The 20,331-nt window shown below is 49.8% G+C and overlaps 1 protein-coding gene across 8 annotated transcripts in view; it reads left to right on the top strand.

Moving 5' to 3' along the window:
• The window catches only part of SMURF1 (SMAD specific E3 ubiquitin protein ligase 1), a 122,385-nt gene extending 102,467 nt beyond the window's left edge, over window positions 1–19,918 (top strand). For 4 of the 8 annotated variants that reach the window (XM_005549123.5, XM_074034451.1, XM_065541693.2 and 1 more), the window contains 8 exons: window positions 1,111–1,214; window positions 4,721–4,835; window positions 6,708–6,886; window positions 8,766–8,903; window positions 10,238–10,358; window positions 11,672–11,873; window positions 14,237–14,312; window positions 16,671–19,918. In XM_005549123.5, the coding sequence (XP_005549180.1) occupies window positions 1,111–1,214; window positions 4,721–4,835; window positions 6,708–6,886; window positions 8,766–8,903; window positions 10,238–10,358; window positions 11,672–11,873; window positions 14,237–14,312; window positions 16,671–16,770 (1,035 nt within the window). In that variant the 3' untranslated portion in view covers window positions 16,771–19,918. Of the gene's footprint in view, window positions 1–1,110; window positions 1,215–4,720; window positions 4,836–6,707; window positions 6,887–8,765; window positions 8,904–10,237; window positions 10,359–11,671; window positions 11,874–14,227; window positions 14,313–16,670 lie in introns of all 8 variants that reach the window. The other 4 variants (XM_005549122.5, XM_005549121.5, XM_065541692.2 and 1 more) reach the window with 1 other exon arrangement.
• Window positions 19,919–20,331: the final 413 nt, after the last annotated feature.

Genomic DNA, 20,331 nt, shown 5'->3' with positions numbered 1-20,331 from the left:
CGCCAGGGCTGGGCCTGGGTGTTGGATGGGCAGCTTGGCCGCAGTGCCCAGCCCTGCCTGCTGCATGTCTGCCCTTGTTGCAGGGTTAGAAAAGCGCTGAAGTACTGACTTAACTACCAGATTGTTTCCTCTTTCCCTCTCAGGTTGCCAGAGTGTTTTTTTTTTTTTTTTTTTTTTTTGAGACAGAGTCTCGCTCTGTTGCCAAGGCTGGAGTGCGTGATCTCGGCTTACTGCAAGCTCCGCCTCCCAGGTTCAAGCGATCCTCCTGCCTCAGCCTCCCAAGTAGCTGGGATTACAGGCACCCGCCACCACACCCGGTTAATTTTTTGTATTTTTAGTAGAGACGGGGTTTCACCATGTTGGCCAGGCTGGTCTCGAACTCCTGACCTCAGGTGATCCGCCCACCTCGGCCTCCCAAAGTGCTGGGATTACAGGTGTGCGCCACTGCACCCAGCTGGGTTGCTGGAGTTTGAATTGCGTTAAATTTAAAGCATAAAAAAATTCTTAAGTACTTTGTTACTGAATCTACATCTACAGACATGTAGTAGCTTCTACTTCAAGTGCTGAGTCTGAGGGAATAGCAGGCTGATCACATGTGTTCTGTGCTGTGCTTAAGCCACCTTATGTCTTACTTAAAAACTTAAAATCTTTTTGCTTTTTGACTCAGTGTGAAGTCAAATGTGATTTTTCACTTTAGATATAAAAACAGGCTCAGAACTCCCTTAGCATTCAGACTTTCTAACGTCTTGATTTTGGTTGCAATACATAAGTTGTTTATAGTGTGCACTGAAATTAATCTATACAGAGAAACACCAACCCTAGTGAGATTTGTCCTTCACTCCTTGGTGATTCACTGAAAACAGACATGTGTTTCCCTTAAGGTTAGTGTTTCCTGGCATTGTGTTTGTTTTGTTGTTGTCTCAGAGGGAGAAACTGAGAAAAAAGATGATGGAATATACTAGATACCAAAGAAACATTCCGATTAGGAGCCAGATAAAACTTGAATTGGAATGGATGCGTATTCTTAACCAGGCGCCATTACCAATAACCGCTTATAACTTGAAGAATAAGAAATATTCTTCTCTCTGAAACTGTGATGTTGCTATCCAGGAGTCTTACCGCCAGATAATGAAGATGCGACCCAAAGACTTGAAGAAACGGCTAATGGTGAAATTCCGCGGGGAAGAAGGTTTGGATTACGGTGGCGTGGCCAGGTGAGTTGCTAATTCACCTTCTCTGCTGCGTGGATTTCCGTCTTTTCAGGAGAAGTCATTTGCCCTTCTCCAGTGCTCATCACCAAGCACTCCTGGGCAGGGCTGATGTCTCCCTGGAGCAGTCGGGCCAGCATGCGCTGGCTGCAGCCACCCTCTAACAGGAATTCCTCAGAGCGTGCTCGTGCCAGCCTCTTGCCATAACCTACCAGAATATCCATGATCATCACCACTAATCAACTTCTTGTAAAGCTAGAATTCAGCTTTTAAACTCACTCCCTTCTTTTGAAACATAATTTCAGGACATGCTCCTGAAATTAACACAGGAGGTGGCCTTGCTTTTCTCTGTAGAGGATTTTCTGCAGGGAGCAGGGCAGGGACTGCATTTGTGCATGTAAACTGCATGTAAATCGCATTCATGTCAAAAGAATTATATGTAAAATGTTGAAATTGTGGTCAAAATAATTCAAGAAAATGATATTTAAAAACCAGAATAGAATGATGAAAAGCTGCTATTTCACGTCCTGCCTCTTTTCACTTTCAAGACAATTTTTCTTTTTTGTCTTTTTTGAGACAGAATCTTGCTCGGTTGCCCAGGCTGGAGTGCAGTGGCGCAATCATAGCTCACTGCAGCTTCAACCTCCAGGGCTCAAGCCAGCCTCCCACCTCAGCCTCCCAAGTAGCTGGAACTACAGGTGTGTAACACCACGCCTGGCTAATTTTTAAAAAGTTTTTTGTAGAGATGAGGTCTTACTATGTTGCCCAGGCTGGTCTCAAACTCCTGGGCTCAAGCCATCCTCCCATCTTGGCCCCCAAAGTGCTGAGATTGCAGGTGTGAACCACTGTGCTTGGCTAAGACAACTGCTCCTTAACTCATTTAGCTCTTTGTTTGAATAGGTGTCTTATTATTTCTGGATTTAATGATTTATGGGCATATACAGAAGATAGACTGACTCTAGTTACTCTCATGTTCAATTTAGTAATATGAATCTTTTTAGTTCTTCCCTCATTTGTAACTTCATGTCCTGTGCTTTCACCTTTAGTTTTTGATTTATCAACTAGAGACATGATCTCTGGACCTCTCAGTTGCATAAGAACAGGATATTCATCCTTATAACTTCTCTTCAGCATTCCTTCTGCCTCTTAAATTCTGTCATCTGTAATACTACTTTTATATTGTCAAGGTTAAGATTTACATTCTCTTCTGTAACCAAAATTTGGTGAGTCTCCTATGCCTGTCTACCAATTATTTGTAAAGGGATGAAAGTTTATATGGTTTATATTATTATGAATGAAAATATTGTCCATTAAGGGGTTAAATAGTTTCTAGAATTTGTTTAACTTTTTGGAACAAATTCTAATTTTTCCAAGAATTTCTTCTTCCCTTTTTTTCTGGAGACAGAGTCTCACTCTGTGGCCCAGGCTGGAGTCCACTGGCTGGATCTCAGCTCACTGCTACCTCCACCTCCCAGGTTCAAGTGATTCTTGCGCCTCAGCCCCCTGAGTAGCTGGGATTACAGGAGCGAGTCACCGTGTCCAGCTAATTTTTGTATTTTTAGCAGAGATGGGGTTTCACCATGGTGGCCAGGTGGGTGCTGAACTCCTGACCTCAGGTGATCCTCCCGCCTTGGCTTCCCTCCCCAGTAGCTTTCACTGTCTCTATTGCCCCTTGAACTTCAAGTCCTCCAGGACGGTTACACATCATACCTTCTGACAGCCCCCCTGTGTCTCCTGCAAGGCTTCTGTGCAGCCTGATGGCAGTTCTCTCGCTCCTCCGTGCCACAGTCGTCGTGAGACTTCACTGCTTCCCTGGGTGAGGTCCATTGTCCTGGGCGTCCCGCAGCTTCCCCTTTCTTGGCGTCCTCCCTTGTCATGCTGTGACCACCTCATGGTTGTGTGGTGTGATGTCTCCGTTTCTCGTCTGCGTTTTCCGAGAGACTCAAACTGCACACAGCCAGGAGCCTTGTCTTGTTCACAGCTGATCCCCGGTTCTTAGAACAGCAGCTAACACACAGCGGAACACTTGTCTCCGTAAATATGTGCCAAATGAATGAATTTTACTTTTTGTTAATTTCTTCGCACATTTTCTTTCTTTGGTCGTTCTGAAATGCTTGTTACTCAGCTGTTGGACTCCCTGGTTTGGTCTGGTAGGAGTTACATTCCTTCCGCGTCTTCCGTAGTCGTCCAGTCTTCTGCGTGGAGACAAGTGTTTGCAAATTTCCCTTGACTGACATGATGCTGTAGTGGGAAGAGCTGGGAATCCCTGCTCTGCCACCTCCAGTTTGGTCTTGCAGTGTTATTTCACCACTGGAGTCTTCCTCCTCCAGTGGTATGATATCCAGATAGGTATGATAGGGGTCATACCTATCTCAGAGAGAGGTGGAGCGATTCCAGTTGCACGTGTATTACACATGTGCAGGAGTGTGTTCATTATCCGATCTGTGGGAGTCAGGCTACACTTATCTCCCCAGTATTTAGTCCTGAAGTCCTTTCTGTAGCTTCCCCTGTTTAGTTATTGCTTCCCCTACCACTTCCAGAACACAGCTGATTGTATCTTCATGTCGTCCATGGCTCGGTTGGAACGTTTGCTTATATTTTAATCACTTCCTGTCTAGACAATTGAAGGTCTTTGTCTTTTTCAAAAAAGGTTCTTCCTAAATCGAAACTCCAAAACTTGGGATGAATTCAAATTCAGCAACATTGCCTTTGTAGTAAAGAAACTTTATAGGATTCGGAGTCTCATCTCTTCTGGCTGTCTTTTCTGTTCTTTTGAGTACAATACAGAACTGTTTTTGTTTGATATTTTTCGTGTATTCTCATGATTTTCTTGGACAGCTTCTCTGCCTTTGTGTCTGTCCTTCCCTATTCTCTCTCATTTCTGTTTGAAAGAGTAAGAAATTCCAGAATAAAATTTGGGGCTGCTATCTTAATGCGATCCATTGAAAAGGAGTTTTGAGTAGAATGAACGAAAGACTCTGTAGATCTGCCACAGGTGTTTGTCTGAGACCGCCCACTAGCTGGGCTTATCGCAACCCGAGTGCAGCCACTGAACCATACAGTTTCTAGTTGAAGTGCCTTTTTTTTTTGGCTTGACTCTTTTTAACTTTGGGGTTTTTAAAATAATAAAATGATGCAAACATTAAAGAAACTCAGAAAATAATAACTCAGGCTGGGCGCGGTGGCTCACTCCTGTAATCCTGGCACTTTGGAAGGCCGAGGTGGGTGGATCATTTGAGGTCAGGAGTTCGAGACCAGCCTGGCCAACATGGTGAAACCCCGTCTCTACTAAAAATACAGAAATTAGCCGGGCCTGGTGGCGCATGCCTGTACTCCCAGCTACTCAGGAGGCAGGAAAATCGCTTGGACCCGGAAGGCAGAGGTTGCAGTGAGCCAAGATTACACCACTGTGCTCCAGCCTGGGCGACAGAGCGAGACTTCATCTCAGGAAAAAAAATATATATATAGAAATTTTAGCATGTATCAAATGCATTTTTGTTGTTTGCTCCCAGGGAGTGGCTTTATTTGCTGTGCCATGAAATGTTGAATCCTTACTACGGGCTCTTCCAGTATTCTACAGACAATATTTACATGTTGCAAATAAATCCGGATTCTTCAATCAACCCCGTAAGTATGAATGAACAAAGAGGTAGGGAATTGAGTTGGAGAATTTTTGAGATGGATTTTCAGTTTCATTCTCAGTTCTTGGTCTATTCGTTGTAGAGTTAATCGAAGACATCGGTAAGCAAAACATGGAAAGGTAAAGTGAAAACTGAGTTAAGATGGATGATTTCAATCTGGTATTTTCAGAGACTGTGGTCATTGGGTGTGTTGTGTTGAAGGAGTTGAAGTGGGAAGCGGAGCTGTTCATACACTCAGGACACTTTATGATCATTCGAGGGAACTGTGGAATGATGACTGTATTTGTTAATGGTGTCATTCTAAGGAGTGGGTTCTGAAGTCCAGCCTCCTCCCAGTCAAAACTGGAATCTTTCCAGAACTAGCTTTCTAAGCCACAAATGCTGCCACCCTTAGTGTGCTGGTTTTAGAGATGAGGAAGTCAGTGCAGTGTTTGCATGCCCAGCCCGAGGGCGGGCAGCCGGCCAGCAGGGGCTCCTCCTATGGCGCCACGGCCTTCACCAGTGTCCTGCACAGGCCGCTGAGGCAAAGGCGGGGCAGGCCCCGCTTGTGCATTCAAATGCGGAAGAACCTTTCACCAACATGGAAGCAGAGTTTTGACTCATTGTTTGAGGTGAACGTAATTCAAACCTGAAAGTAGAGATGTGTGGTTCCTGAGTTAAAAACCAGAACGGTGTGGCTCACGCCTGTAATCCCAGAGCTTTGGGAGGCCGAGGCGGGCAGATCACGAGGTCAGGAGATTGAGACCATCCTGGCTAACACGGTGAAACCCTGTCTCTACTAAAAATACAAAAAATTAGCCGGGCGAGGTGGCGGCCACCTGTAGTCCCAGCTACTCGGGAGGCTGAGGCAGGAGAATGGCGTGAACCCGGGAGGCGGAGCTTGCAGTGAGCCAAGATCGCGCCACTCACTGTACTCCAGCCTGGGCGACAGAGCGAGACTCCGTCTCAAAAAAAAAAGCCAGAACGGCTCTGGTTCTGGAATGGTTCTGGTTTTTTTTTTTTTTTTTTTGAGACAGAGTCTTGCTCTGTCCTCCAGGCTGAAGTGCAGTGGTGTGATCTCTGCTCATTGCAACCTCTGCCTCCCGGGTTCAAGGGATTCTCCCACCTCAGCCTCCCGAGTACCTGGGATTACAGACGCCCGCCACCACGCCCAGCTAGTTTTTGTATTTTTAGTAGAGATGGGGTTTCGCCATGTTGGCCAGGCTGGTCTCAAACTCCTGACCTCAGGTGATCCGCCTGCCTCAGCCTCCTAAAGTGTTGGGATGACAGGCGTGAGCCACCACAGCCAGCCTAGAATTGTTATTTGACTTGGCTTATTCATACATATTTTCCTGTGGTCTTTTTTCCCCCTTAGCATTTCTTCCCTCCCTCCCTCTCTTTCTTTCCCTCCCTCCCTTCCTTTTGTTCTGGATTAGAGGAGGAAGGGAACTTGCCCTTTTCTTTCTCATGCCCTGGGAGGGAGCGCAGGGCTGGCTTCCTGGGCGTGTGTCCAGCATGGTGCCGAGGCCCTACAGTGTCAAGGCCCCGGGCTTGGTTTAATTCTCTGTTGTCACCAAGGTGAAATTCTCAGTCAATGCTGAACATGGGGCTCCTCTGCCAGTTATATGGCCCTTCTGAGGAGGTGTTGGCCCTGACAGCATAGAAAACGTTGTCCAGTGAATCTAGGTAAATTTCTGCTACACAAGCAGCCTTCTTTCACTTGCTCAGCAGCGGGGCCTCTGAGTCCCTGAGTCAGTAGGTCTGGCTGCCTCTGGGACACTTTTCCCAAGAAGCTTGGGGACAGCACTTCTTGGGAAGCGAGATTCCACATTGGCCGGCATCGTGCTGACAAATTCGTGTTCTCTGGTGCCCCCTACAGGACCACTTGTCTTATTTTCACTTTGTGGGGCGGATCATGGGGCTGGCTGTGTTCCACGGACACTACATCAATGGGGGCTTCACGGTGCCCTTCTATAAGCAGCTGCTGGGGAAGCCCATCCAGCTCTCAGACCTGGAATCCGTGGACCCGGAGCTGCATAAGAGCTTGGTGTGGATCCTGTAAGTATTGACTGACGGCGCACGGTCACCTGGCTTAGGGTACACCAACCACCGCGTCTACTGTGTGCATGCATGTGTGCCTCTGTGTGTGTGTGTGTGTGTTATTTTGGGGATCATTGTGAAATTGAAGAGACACAAAGAAACCATTATATTATAACCAGAAACAGAAAAGGAGATTCTTTGGGAGACCGAGGTGGGCAGATCACTTGAGCCCAGGAGTTTGAGAGCAGCCTGGGCAACATAGCGAGATCCCATTACAGCAAAAAACAAACAAAAAAAAACAAACAACAACAAAAAAACCCACCAGATCTAGTAAAAATATTCAGTTGACTTATTTTCCTCGTGATGTTGGATAGGTTTCTCTTCATGGACTAGATTGTTTCCTTGAATGATGAAGGTAAGATCCCAGACGTTAACAGGCCACTCCCCAGGCCCATTGTGGGGTGTGTGTGACACTCAGGGTGTCTCCAGTTAACCTACACAAGGGCCAAGCAAGTATCAAAACAAAATGAACATTTAGTTACCTGTGCTTTAGAATTATTCTAAACACTCTGTTCAGAGCAGCAGGCAGTGACAAGATGAACCGTGACTGTCACGGGTCCTTGCAGATTTCAAGGGGACAAAAGATCAGGCTCTGGCAGATGGAGGGATGTGGGTGAGTCGGAGTCAGGGCCTCCTGGTTGTGTCCCATGTGTCATGTGTTCCAACTTGAAGAGGGGACTCTGGGGATCGGGTAGAAAATCTTCTACTCAGCTGGGTGCAGTGGCTCCATGCCTATTATCCCAGTACTTTGGGAGGTTGAGGTGGGCAGATCACTTGCTCTTTTCACTTGAGGTCAAAGGTTGGAGTTCGAGACCAACCTGGCCAACATGGTGAAATCCCGCCCCTACTAAAAATAAAAAAATTTTAAGAAGCCAGGTGTGGCATGTGCCTGCAATCCCAGCTAGTTGGGAGGCTGAAGCAGGAAAATTGCTTGAACCCAGGAGGCAGAGATTGCTATGAGCTGAGACCACACCACTGCACTCCAGCCTGGATGACAGAGTGAGTCTGTCTCAAAAAAAAACAAAAAGAAAATCTTCCACTCTGCCTATGGCTCAAGAACGATGGCAGATTCAAGAGCTACTTTTCACTTTTGAGTGCTTTTGTGTTTGAACTGATGCGTTTGGAAAGGCTGCCTCTAAGGGAGGAATGGTTATTTATTTATTTATTTTGAGGTGGAGTCTCGCTCTGTCGCCCAGGCTGGAGTGCAGTGGCTCGATCTCGGCTCACTGCAAGCTCCGCCTCCCAGGTTCAAGTGATTCTCCTGCCTCAGCCTCCCGAGTACCTGGGACTACAGGCGCCTGCCACCTCGCCCGGCTAGTTTTTTGTATTTTTAGTAGAGATGGGGTTTCACCATGTTGGCCAGGCTGGTCTCAATCTCCTGACCTCGTGATCTGCCCACCTTGGCCTCCCAAAGTGCTGGGATTACAGGTGTGAGCTGCTGCACCTGGCCGGGAATGGCATTTTCTTGGCGTGGCTTCATCTCCAGGTCAATTTCCCTTTGACCCTGATACCTCTTCACATTCCTGCCTTTTGACTCCCACACTCAGCGTACAAAGCAGCTGGGTTGTGGGTTTCCTGAAACCACAGGATGGTAGAGCAACCTGCTCCCCGCCTTCTATGATTGTGGAAGCCAGGAGTGGGGACATCTGAACCAGAGCTGTGATGTCCAGGTCCTCCAGCACCTGTTGCTGTGCCGCCCCCACACAGGTTCTGTGTCTGCCCAAAGCTGTCCTCTCTTGCAGCCCCGGGTCTGGCCGTCGTCAATGTTGTCTGTCTACCCAATGACCCCACGTGGTGGCAGAGCTCTAACCTACATCCTCCTGTCTTATTTCAACAGAGAGAACGACATCACGCCTGTACTGGACCACACCTTCTGCGTGGAACACAACGCCTTCGGACGGATCCTTCAGCATGAACTGAAACCCAATGGCAGAAATGTGCCGGTCACAGAGGAGAACAAGAAAGAATACGTCCGGTAATGCCACCTGGGGGGACGGCCGGGTGCCTGGGGCGAGGCTGAGCCTGCGTTTAGTTGCCTGTGGGGGACGGCCGGGTGCCTGCGGCGAGGCTGAGCCTGCGTTTAGTCGCCTGTGGGGGACGGCCGGGTGCCTGCGGTGAGGCTGAGCCTGCGTTTAGTCGCCTGTGGGGGACAGCCAGGTGCCTGGGGCGAGGCCGAGCCTGCATTTAGTTGCTGTAGCTCCTTCGCTGTGTGATGGCTGGCACTTGTGATCAGATCACATGAACAGAGGCGACTTTCAGAAACCAACAGCTCAGCAGCAGCATCGGGGATCTGCTTGGAGGGGCCCTAATGGGGCCAGGCCTGGCCTGAGGGACAGAACCCATGTGGGGAAGGACTTTTCAGTGACCACCTAATTATGGATGCAGAGGTCAGAGGCAAAGGAGAGAGCAGTGGCTTTGGAGGGTCTCGGTGCTCCGTCCGAGGAAGCCACCCTCTCAGTTTTTTTCCATCCCTAACTTGAGGCAAATCCATGTTCAGGCCTCGGCACTTGCAGCTGAGAACTATGTGGGCACGTCTGTGTGCCACGCTGTCCTGTGCTGTACTTTCAAATGTACTTTTACACATTTAAAATTGTTTACATTTTTATAGGGTCTTGCTATGTTGCCAGGCTGGTCTTGAACCCCTGGCCTCAAGCGATCCTCTTGCCTCGGCCTCCCAAGGGGCTGGGATTCCAGGTGTGAGCCACTGTGCCTGGCCAGAACATGCTTTCAAATTGCAGCAATTGATGTGACAGATCAGGTTCAATCCTCCTGTTTTCAGGGGCGAATCGGAATGAATCAGGGCATGCACTGAGTCATTTTTAACGTGATGCCAAGGTTTGGTACTACTAGCTGGTGGTATGTCTGTCTTGGTGGAGAGATCTGGGGGGGATCCCAGTGTGTTCCCATGTTTGTCAGACTGTGGTATCAGAACCGGCTCACAGGTCAGGCGCGGAGGCTCACGCCTGTCATCCCAGCACTTTGGGAGACCGAGGCGGGCAGATCACCTGAGGTCAGGAGCTCAAGACCAGCCTGGCCAACATGGTGAAACCCCGTCTCTACTAAAAATACAAAAATTTGCCAGGCGTGGTGGCGGGTGCCTGTAATCCCAGCTACTGGGGAGGGTGAGGCAGGAGAATCGCTTGAACCCAGGAGGCAGAGTTTCCAGTGAGCCGAGATTGCGCCACTGCACTCCAGCCTGGGTGACAGAGTGAGACCCTGTCTCCAAAAAAAAAAAAAAAGGAAAAAAAAGCCTGCCCATGGTGGAAAATCCACTTGGTGTTGCATCCAACTTGCGAGTTTTTCTTCCAGGCTGTATGTAAACTGGAGGTTTATGAGAGGAATTGAAGCCCAGTTCTTAGCTCTGCAGAAGGGGTTCAATGAGCTCATCCCTCAACACCTGCTGAAGCCTTTTGACCAGAAGGAACTGGAGGTAGGTGCCTGCCGTGCGGAGTTGACCCAGGGCGTTCGGGGGCTCCCCTGTGGCTGGCGTCTGCCTGTTTTAAATCCTTGCTGCGAGCGGCCGTTTCCTAGTAAGCCTAGGAGCTGTTGGGGTTCCCAGACTAGAGCAAGAGTGGGGAGTAGAAGGTGTTTATGCCGGTTGGTAACCGGCGAGATGTCTGCCTGGCGGTAGGAAATCTGAATAGTTCCCGGAAAACTGGTCAAGGTGGTTGTGGCTTCCCTTGTTTTCAGGGTATCTAGCGGGGGAGAACCAGGTGCTCCCACAGCAGTAACTTACTGCTTTTTATTCTGGCTGTTCCTAGACTAAGAACAAGGGGCTATTGTATTCTCTAGTCATACTGCATGTGCTTGAACACGGTGATTCATTCAGCCCTTCTCCATCTCTGGTGCCAAACAGCTCAAGCCTTGTAGATTGTTCTCCAAGTTTTTCTGCTGCCAGTGAGGAGAGCTTGGGAGCCAAGAGCTTGGATGGAGCAGTAGTTCTGGGGTGAACGTTTGTGTTTTTTTTCTTTTGAGACAGCCTTGCTCTGTTGCCCAGGCTGGAGTGCGGTGGTGCAATCGTGGCTCACTGCAGCCTCGACCTCCCAGGCTGAAGCAATCCTTCCACGTCAGCCTCCCAAGTAGCTGAGGCTACAGGTGCCCGTCACCATGCCTGGCTACTTTTTGTATTTGTTGTAGAGACAGGGTTTTGCCATGTTGTCCAGGCTGGCCTTGAACTCCTGGGCTCAAGCAATCCGCCCAACTTCAGCCCCCACAAAGTGCTGGGACTACAGGCATGAGCCACTGCACCTAGCAGGGGGTGAACTTTTTAAGCCAGTTGCACAAACACGCCCCATCAGCCCCAGCCCCACGTAACTCTTGCGGAATTCTCCTCTCTTCAGACTCGAAACTCCACATGTCCTTGAGTGTCCTGGAGAGACCCTGGGACGTGCCCTTGTTCATGGTGGTAGCTCTGTTCAGTGTCACCCGTTGGTGCTTTGATACTGCTCACCCATGCAGAGCAAAAACCCCGCTTTGGTTATAAGACAACGTCCCATCAGCAGCTGTGCACTGTGGTCCTTGGGGTTGGAGACCCGTCTGGAGGCGGCGGACGGAAGCATGTGCCACAGGCCTCCTGTGTGTAGCTTTCTTCCCATCTCAGCGTCTGCCTAGTTTATTTAGACACAGCTGCTGCTTTGCTTGGGAACCGACTTTTCACTCGTGTGTGTGTCGGGTACCTAGGAGACGCATCCTGACGTGGGTTTATACATTTTGGAAGTAACTCACCTTTCTGCACCTCCTCAGCTGATCATAGGCGGCCTGGATAAAATAGACTTGAACGACTGGAAGTCGAACACGCGGCTGAAGCACTGTGTGGCCGACAGCAACATCGTGCGGTGGTTCTGGCAAGCGGTGGAGACGTTCGATGAAGAAAGGAGGGCCAGGCTCCTGCAGTTTGTGACTGGATCCACGCGGGTCCCGCTCCAAGGCTTCAAGGCTTTGCAAGGTGACTGACGTGGAGGCGGGGCTATTCGATGGCGCGTCTGTGGGGGCTGTGTTCTGTACTAGCCGAAGAGCTGGAGGGTGGCTGGGATGTTTTTCTGAGGCGTGTGCTAGAAAATGGCATAAGGAATGTTCTCCAGTAGCTAATGCTCTGCCCTGCAGAGGCTGTGTGTGAGCAGGTGTGGGGCCCCGCTGAGCAGAGACTGTGGAGCCACCCCAGGGCTCGTGGATTCCCCCTCCTCACTACTTCCAGAAAGCCAAGAGGGTCTGGCCAGCAGAGGCCTTCAGAGTGTCTGTGAGGCCAGCTTAGCCAAGACCCCGGGGAGGGAGCTATGGGGGAACCGCCCCCAGTCTCAGTGGCTCCTGGAGCTGCACATGAACCCCTGTTCAGCCACAGATCACACCGAAAGATGATGTCATGCTCACTCTGTTTAAGCCACTGAGGGAAAGGTGCCCGTCTGCCTGTAGGCCCGGCGGCCTAATGTCTCATCTTTTACACTGAGGGTTCGGAAGGAATGCTGCTGGAAGGAGTGAGGTGCACGGTGTCACCATACGGAAATTTAGCTGACTGAACTGTAAATGCGGATAGACACACAGACACATTGTGAACACAGAATATTGCCTCTGCCTCGCTGAGTAAAAGGAGGTTAATTCCATTTCAGTCGGCTTTAGCCATCAGGGCGCCTTCGATTTTCCATTGTGACCTCTGCCTATGGATTTGCTGCCAGGGGCCCGGCCTGAATAAAAAGGGGTTCGAGGCTGAGCCCCGCTCGCATCTGGGAGCCTCTGTCTGCTTGACCAGCCTGACCATGACAGCTGCTCCCAGAGCATGCTGGTGCCTGTCATTTACAAAGCCTTTCTCATTCCGTTCTCCCAACAACCCAGAGAGCCTGGCTGACGAGGATTATTAGCCCCATCCCATGGATGAGGAAGCCGAGACTCACCGAGGCCATGGGATTTATTATCCCCCCAAGGGGAAGAAACAGGCAGGTGTGAACGGCGAGGCAGGGCAGGAATCCAGGCTTCCTGACCAAGTCTTTTCTCATGGCGCCATTGTCTTGCCCACAGCAGGTCCACGTGCTAAATGTTCCCGCTTAGAGATGGTCCCTGTCGTCATAAGGGTCTCACTCGTCCCCCAATAATTGGATAGACTTTAGCCCAGTGTCCCCAAAGTGTCTAGAAGGTGGGTCAGAGGTGAACAGGGTCACAGTGCAGAACAAGGAGTGCTGGTGCTGTGGGAGGGTGGCAGGGCCAGGCAGAGTGGCCAGGGCCCTGCAGGAGGTCTCTGAAGCCCCCCACCTGGCGCAGCCTGTCCTGACTCCCCAGGAGGTTGGGGCTTGGAGGGTGTGGCCTGCGAGGGGGAGGAGCCACCTTCCTGTCCCAGGTCCCCAGGAAGCAGGAGGCTGCACTCTGAGACTGTCTGCCCAACAGGAAGATGGTGTCTCTGCTGGTCCTCATTGCTCCTGGATTCCTGTCCTGCCGCTGACCTTGGCCCAGCTTGAAAGGAATATCTGTGAATACACAGGAGCAAGGGGCAGCACAGCCAAGGCCCGTGACCTCTGTGCCCTCCTTTCCCGGCGCCCGGCAGCCCTGTCAGCTAGCCGTCTTTGCCGCAGCAGTGGTGGCTGCTGGCCAGCCTGGTGCTCACTTGGGGCTGAGGCTGGAAAGACCTGAGGAAGAAGGGGCTGGTGCCTCACCCTGCCCCACAGAACTGGTGGGCAAGTCGTCTGTTCCAGAGGGTGGGTGCAAACAGCACTGACCCTCAGGGAGCCTGTCTGGAGCAGGCTCATGGTCAGGGTGCACTTTAGGAGGGGCCTTAGCAGTTCTTGCTCTGCCCCCTGCAAGATATTCTAAAATGTTGGAATTTTGGCCAAGTGTAGTGGCTCACACCTGTAATCCCAGCACATTGGGAGGCCGAGGCGGGTGGATCACTTGAGGCGATCCAGGAGTTCCAGACCCGCCTGGGAAACACGGCAAAACCCCGTCTCTACTAAAAATATAACAATTAGCCAGGTGTGGTGGTGTGTACCTGTAATCCCAGCTACTTGGGAGGCTGAGGTAGAAGAATTGCTTGAACCCGGCAGTCAGATGTTGCAGTGAACTGAGACTGCCCCACAGCACTCCAGCCTGAGCAACAGAAACCCTGTCTCAAAAAAATGTCTGAATGTTGTCACTTTGATGGCCATTGCAGGCATGTCCTAAAACCGGGCCTGGGAACCTCATGGCCCTATCACAGGACAGCCTGCCTGGGTGTAGGGGTGGGAACGTGGTCAGGGCCCTGGTTCCTGGGGGCCGTGTGGCCAGGAAGTGCCACAGCTGTGCCTCTGAAGTACATTAACTAGAATGTTGTCTTGTAAGGTTCTACAGGCGCGGCAGGGCCCCGGCTGTTCACTATCCACCTGATAGACGCGAACACAGACAACCTTCCGAAGGCCCATACCTGGTAAGCACTGCGGCCAGGAAGTCACGGCGTCCTGGGAGCCCCGGAGGATGCCGACGTTCACGTTCGTTTTGTTGTTTTTTCTTTTTTTTGGAGATGGAGTCTCTGCTAAAATATTTCTGTCATCATCAAAACTCAAAAGCCACAGCACCTGAGACACAAGGAGAAATTCGAGAGTTGAATGACAATTCTGAAGCCCTCAAGCAAGCGACTCTTCCTCCAACATGACAACGCTGTATAGAGTGGCTTTACTGGCCATGCAACAAAATATCTATAAGAGGGCCAACATTATTGCTAAACTTAACATAAAATCTTACAGTATATATAACCTAAAATTTAAATATAGATTTTTCTCTTGATTTAGTTTTTTATTTTTTTGAGACAGTCTTGCTTTGTCACCCAGGCTGGAGTGCAGTGGCACAATCTTGATTCACTGCAACCTCTGCCTCCTGGGTTCAAGCTATTCTCGTGCCTTGGCCTCCCGAGTAGCTGGGATTACAGGCATTCGCCAACACGCCCGGCTAATTTTTGTATTTTTAGTAGAGACGGGGTTTCGCCATGTTGGCCAGGCTAGTCTGGAACTCCTGGCCTCAGGTGATCTGCCCGCCTCGGCCTCCCAAAGTGCTGAGATTACAGGCATGAGCCGCCAAGCCCGGCCTCATGTTATTTTTTTAAAGCTGTTTTCTGATTTGTAGGACTCTGTTTCATTTATGCCAAGTCTCAATGACTGGCAGTAGTGCTTGTGTCAGATGGGACGAGTACTTTGCAGCATGCCACAGAAAGGTTGTCACAGTATCTTATGAAACTAATTTTGTTATGAGCCATGTCATTAATTAACATTGGTGTTTCAGTGGAGTGTGGCTACCACTCCAGCAGGCTCAAATCTTCCTCTCTGCCAGGTCTTATGTACACACACCTGTTGGTAAGGAAAATAGTCTAGTTTTGGTCTTCACTTTATCTGACATTTCTGGGTCCCCATCTTCTTAGACTCCTGCTTATGACACACGCACCTTGTCTATTGCAAATATTTTCTTCCTAAATTTTAACTTAAAAATGAGTCTCCATACTAGAGTATTTCCTGTATGGTTTAAAAATCCAGTCACTGGCACGCACTTTGTCCTGGAACCATCCGTTGAGACGAGTAGCCGCGTTTCCTTGGGGGAACCAGTTCTAGATGCTGTTGAGATGCCCAGTGAGATGATGGAAGGTTCCTGTCTTGGAAACCAAGGATGCGGGATCAAATGCTAGCTGTGACACCCTCTGACATGTGGTTTGGGGCAAGTGACTTCATATTCTAACTTGGTTTTCCGCACTTGTGAAATGGGGTAATGCAGTTGGTCCTGGACCGTGGTGGTGGGTGCCAGGGTCCTGCTCCGAGCGTGGCTGTGGCATCCGTTACGGGAACGCACCATGTTGGCTGCGCACCTACTCACAAGGCTTTTGTCCTTTAGCAGTTCAGTGCTTGGTGTTAGATGCATGTGGAAAGTATGCTCTGAAGCACAGAAAAAAGAGGGCCCACCCTGGAACCCAGCTCTGTAGAGACAGACACCTTCCGTAACTGCTTACCCTAGGAAGCCAGGAAGTCACTGTATGTCCTCTGGGTCACAATTTTGTACTTTTTGGTTTGCTATGGTAGCTTCTTAAAGGATGTCTTTTTCTTTGCACAAATACTGGAAACGAGTTTCCCCCTGGAAATACCGAGTCAAAAGTTGAGTATTCATTTCATCTTTTAAGGATTTGTCATCTTACTAGTTTTGAGATTTTGTTTTTGCAAGGAATTTTCCAGACTGCCCCGTTTTGGTCTCAGATCAAGTCCCAGAGGAACAGACAGACACGCAATACATCGTTAGTGGTGACGTTGCCTGACAGCCAGTCTGGGTTACACGGGCTGCCAAAGAGGCATTCCTAGCACAGAGAAAGAATTTCTCCCACAGACAGACAGACAAAAACAAGCGGAGAGCTTTGTCCTGATAGAAGCCGTGAACAGTAATTTGGTGATGTTTTGGTTGTCAAGGCTCAAGACTTACTTCACTGTGTGTTGATTGGGCACAGTGGCTTAGGCCTGTAGTCCCAGCATGTTGGGAGGCCAAGGCAAGAGGTTCACCTGAGGCCAGGAGTTTGAGAGCAGCCTGGGGAAACTAGCAAGACCCTGTCTCTACCAAAAAGCAAAAACAAATTACAAATCTTTGTATTAGAGGCAGAAAAGCACAGGGGGACATGGAGAACTCACCACCACTCCTGCCCCGCCCCGCATTCCTCTCCCCTCCCACACACACTTCTCGCTGCCTGTCCTTGGCCTTGAGGTTGGTCCCAGGGCTGGACTGCCCACCCAGTGACTCTCACTTTTTTGTCCTTTTTCAGCTTTAACCGGATCGACATTCCACCATATGAGTCCTATGAGAAGCTCTACGAGAAGCTGCTGACAGCCGTGGAGGAGACCTGCGGGTTTGCTGTGGAGTGAAAAGCAACCAAAGGCAACAGAGTCTAGCTCATGGCCACCAGACCAAAAGCATCCAGCTTCTGTGCGCCTCCTGCAAAGCTGGCAGAGGCCCTGGAATTCCGGATCACCTGAGGGGAAAGGGTTGTCTCTCTCCTTTCTGTTGGGGGAGGGGGATGGGGGACTTTTGTTGGTGGCTCCCACCCATATATCTCTCCTTTATTATAGTACTCCCACCCGCTTCCATCACCCATCCAATAAAATGCAGCCAGGGTTAGCCTTTGGCTTTGGTCACACAGGATATTCTGCTGTGGTTGCAACCCATGTGGTGATAAGGCTCATGGCCCTGAGCTCTTTACGGGAGCATCAGCCCACAGTTAGGGGACTGAGTGTGGCTGGCTGAGGGTTTGGAACTGCTGGCTATCCCCGCTGTTCCATCTCAAATAGCCTTGGGGCCCCTTTTCAATTTGAGCAGCTGCTAGATATCTTACCAGAGCTCAGATTCCAGATTTCACATCCCAGCAGCCTGTTCTGGGCAGCAGATGAATTTCCAACTGAAAAATAACTGCATAACGTATGCTTATTGGAATTCTGCCACAGCAGGAAGCTTGAGTCAAAATGCGTTGCCCCTTTGAAAGGAGAAGGAATTGGAGCAGCTTTTCCTGGAGCCAGGATATTTCTTTGCTGGGTGTCTTGGCTGAGAATATTTTACGTAGAGAAAAACCATCTTTTAAGGGCCCCTTTTGCTGCATTATCTGTCCAGTTTGACTTTTCTTTTCAGTGAAAACACCATGTCACGGAGTGTAGAAAAGAGCAGACCAAAATCAGCCCTAGAGCCAACCAGTCAGTCCCAAAGCTGTGACCTCTGTGCCACTGTTGTCCATAGAAGAGCATCAACTGTGTCACTTAAAATATTAGTAAACCATGATGCGGCAACTGCTAAGAGCTAAACTAACAAAATTGTGTTATCATAGCTGCTGGCTTGGTGCGAACTAGCTTAAAAGCAATGGTGAAAGGATAACCTCGATGATGTAAATCCACCCAAAGATACTGTTCTACAAAAAGTAGAGTGTGGACGCAAACCTGTGACCGCAGAGGGGGACAGCTCCACACTGCCTCGTGTGGCCCCTTTCCCAGTGGCAGCTGGTGACACTAACGATTGCTACTCGGTTCACTTGCCCAGATGTCTTCGTATGATCAGCAAGGCCAGAAGCAAGCCTAGACTCGAAGTTTCTGACACCATTTTCCAGTTTGCACAGAAGTCAAACAGTGTTTTATCTTAAAGTGGCTTGATTTCCAGTAGCTGAACTTGGGCAGAAAACAGCAGCAGCAACCAATGTTCCTGTATGGTTTCTTTGTTGTTTTTGTTTGGGGTGGGGGCAAGTACAGGGTAATCGATGAGCAAGACATTTCACTGCTGTCGAAGTCTCTGGGATCCCGCTGTGGGTCTGAGATGGCCTGGGAAGGACCTTGTGGACAACGGTTTTATCTGTTCTTTTTGTCACTGTTGACTTCTGGGCTGCTGAGGTTCTAGAATGGAAGGGCTGCCAAACGAGGTTTGCTGCAGGAGGAAAGTTTAATCCCCCATTCCAGAAGTCCAGGCCCAATGGTGGGCTTAGCCTCTTTGAAAAGCTCTGCCTTGCCCCCCCAGGTGGGTGCATCCTGTGTCTCATTCACCATGATGCTTCCTGAAGGTGTTCTAGAAGCCCGTTTCCCAGTGGCTCTATCCAGCCTTTCCTTGCATCTTCCTCTTGAAGGTGAGGAAGTGAAAACTACAGCCCTCCCCCGGAGAGCCCACTCTCTGTCACGAGCCTAACCCATGGGAGGCAGAAGAGACATCCATCCGAGAACTGAAGCGGCCTCCGGGATGAGGTCGGAGGCCCCACCTGATTGTCCTGGTGGTGGTATCCAAAATCTGCAGTAACTAGGAAGGAAACCAGGGTCTCATGGTTTAAAAGACTTTGAAGCAGGAATGTTGCATTTGACGCCTTTAAAACTACCTTTTTGCTGTTGGGAGGAGTCGGGGGCGAGCCTTAGCAGCTGCACCCGCCAGCCCCATGCTGGTCGGTGCTGCCCTGCCTCTCGTGCCGGGTGTTGCTTCAGCCCAGAGCCAGAGGGCTGGGTCCCGGGTCCTCCACAGGTGGCCCCGGCGGACACATGGCATTCCTGTCCCGGCCCCCGTCTCTGCTTTTCCACTTCCACCTGCGTGTGGGTTTGCCGCCTTGTCATCGGTCGTGTGAGTGTCGCAGACCTTTCCAGAGCTCCGGTTCACTCTTTCCAAACAGGCCTCCCTATCGGTGGCATCGCACTCCCAGAACCTTCAGTTTCTACGATGGTTTGTTTGGTCCTTTTGAACCACCCCAAAGAACTCAATATGGCAAGCAAATGGTAAAAGCTTCCCGACTGTTGGACTTTGGGTCCGCACGAAGCCCATTCACGTGTGATCTGTGTCGCCCCTCTCGGTGGTCCCAGGCGATCCAGCCATGCCCCCTGCCCCTCTGCCCAGATGCTTCAGGGGCCCGGCTTTTCAGGCTTGCCCTCACCAGCGGCCGTCAGCCGACACTCAGGGATGTAGCAAACACCACTCTGCCAGTGCTTTTGGTAGGAAGAGCTGAGGCTGCCTGGGAGGCCCGGGGCGACAGGAAAAGGGCTCTCTCCAGTTCTGAAAAGAGAATCTGCCACCAGATCGAATTTCGACCCCTGAGCTTGTTCAGACATATGGTCCGAATTCAGATTAAGGTGGTCACCCAGTCCGAGATGTCAGGAAAGGCCTTCTGCAGAGAAAATGTCCCCCTACCCGCCATCTGCAGCCAGGTGTGTGCCGCACGGCAGCCTTCCCGAAACATAGTATGGATTTTAAAAATGTGTTTATTTTTGTTTCTCAACCACTTTATAATGTATTTTTTAATTTATTTTGTAATGTCTTGTTTTTAAGTATTGCTGCTATCCTTGTTATCCTTCCCACGGTTTTTATCGCTGATTTATTTTGTGAAAGTTGTACACTAATGTTCTGTTTTATGTCAAAATCAAAAGTATTTAATGAAATACTAGTTCTATTTAATGTGGTTATGGAACCAGCTGGAAACACAAAACAAACAGTGATTGTACAGCAGGCTGGGCCCAGGAGGTCAGGTTCATTTTGTTACATATGCAATAAACTCACGACTTTACATTTTTGGCGTCTGTTATTTTGGTGTGGAAATGAGATTCCAGTGTCTTTGCAAACCCACAAGAAAGGAAGTGTGTAGGCAGGAATACTGGCAAGGGCCTTCCAAGGGAAAAGGACAGAGTTAAGGATAGAATTGTAAGGGAAACTAATGACAATATGGCAGTGGGTTGAAAGTGCTCTACCAAGCAAAAACATGGGACTGAGAACATTTAGAATTTCTTTGCGCACTGGTTATCTTTTCGTTTTTCCCTTCATTTTTCTTTATTTTTATTTTTTTGAGATGGAGGCTTGCTCTTGTCACCCAGGCTAGAGTACAGTGGTGCAATCTCGGCTCACTGCAACCTCTGCCTCCCGGGTTCAAGTGATTCTCCTGCCTCAGCCTCCCGAGTAGCTGGGATTACAGGCGCGCACGACGC

This window comes from Macaca fascicularis, chromosome 3 (genome assembly GCF_037993035.2).
Source record: "Macaca fascicularis isolate 582-1 chromosome 3, T2T-MFA8v1.1".
NCBI classification, from domain to species: domain Eukaryota; kingdom Metazoa; phylum Chordata; class Mammalia; order Primates; family Cercopithecidae; genus Macaca; species Macaca fascicularis.
The sequence above is the reverse complement of the archived record's forward strand: the minus strand, read 5'-3'. Positions and strand labels throughout refer to the sequence as shown.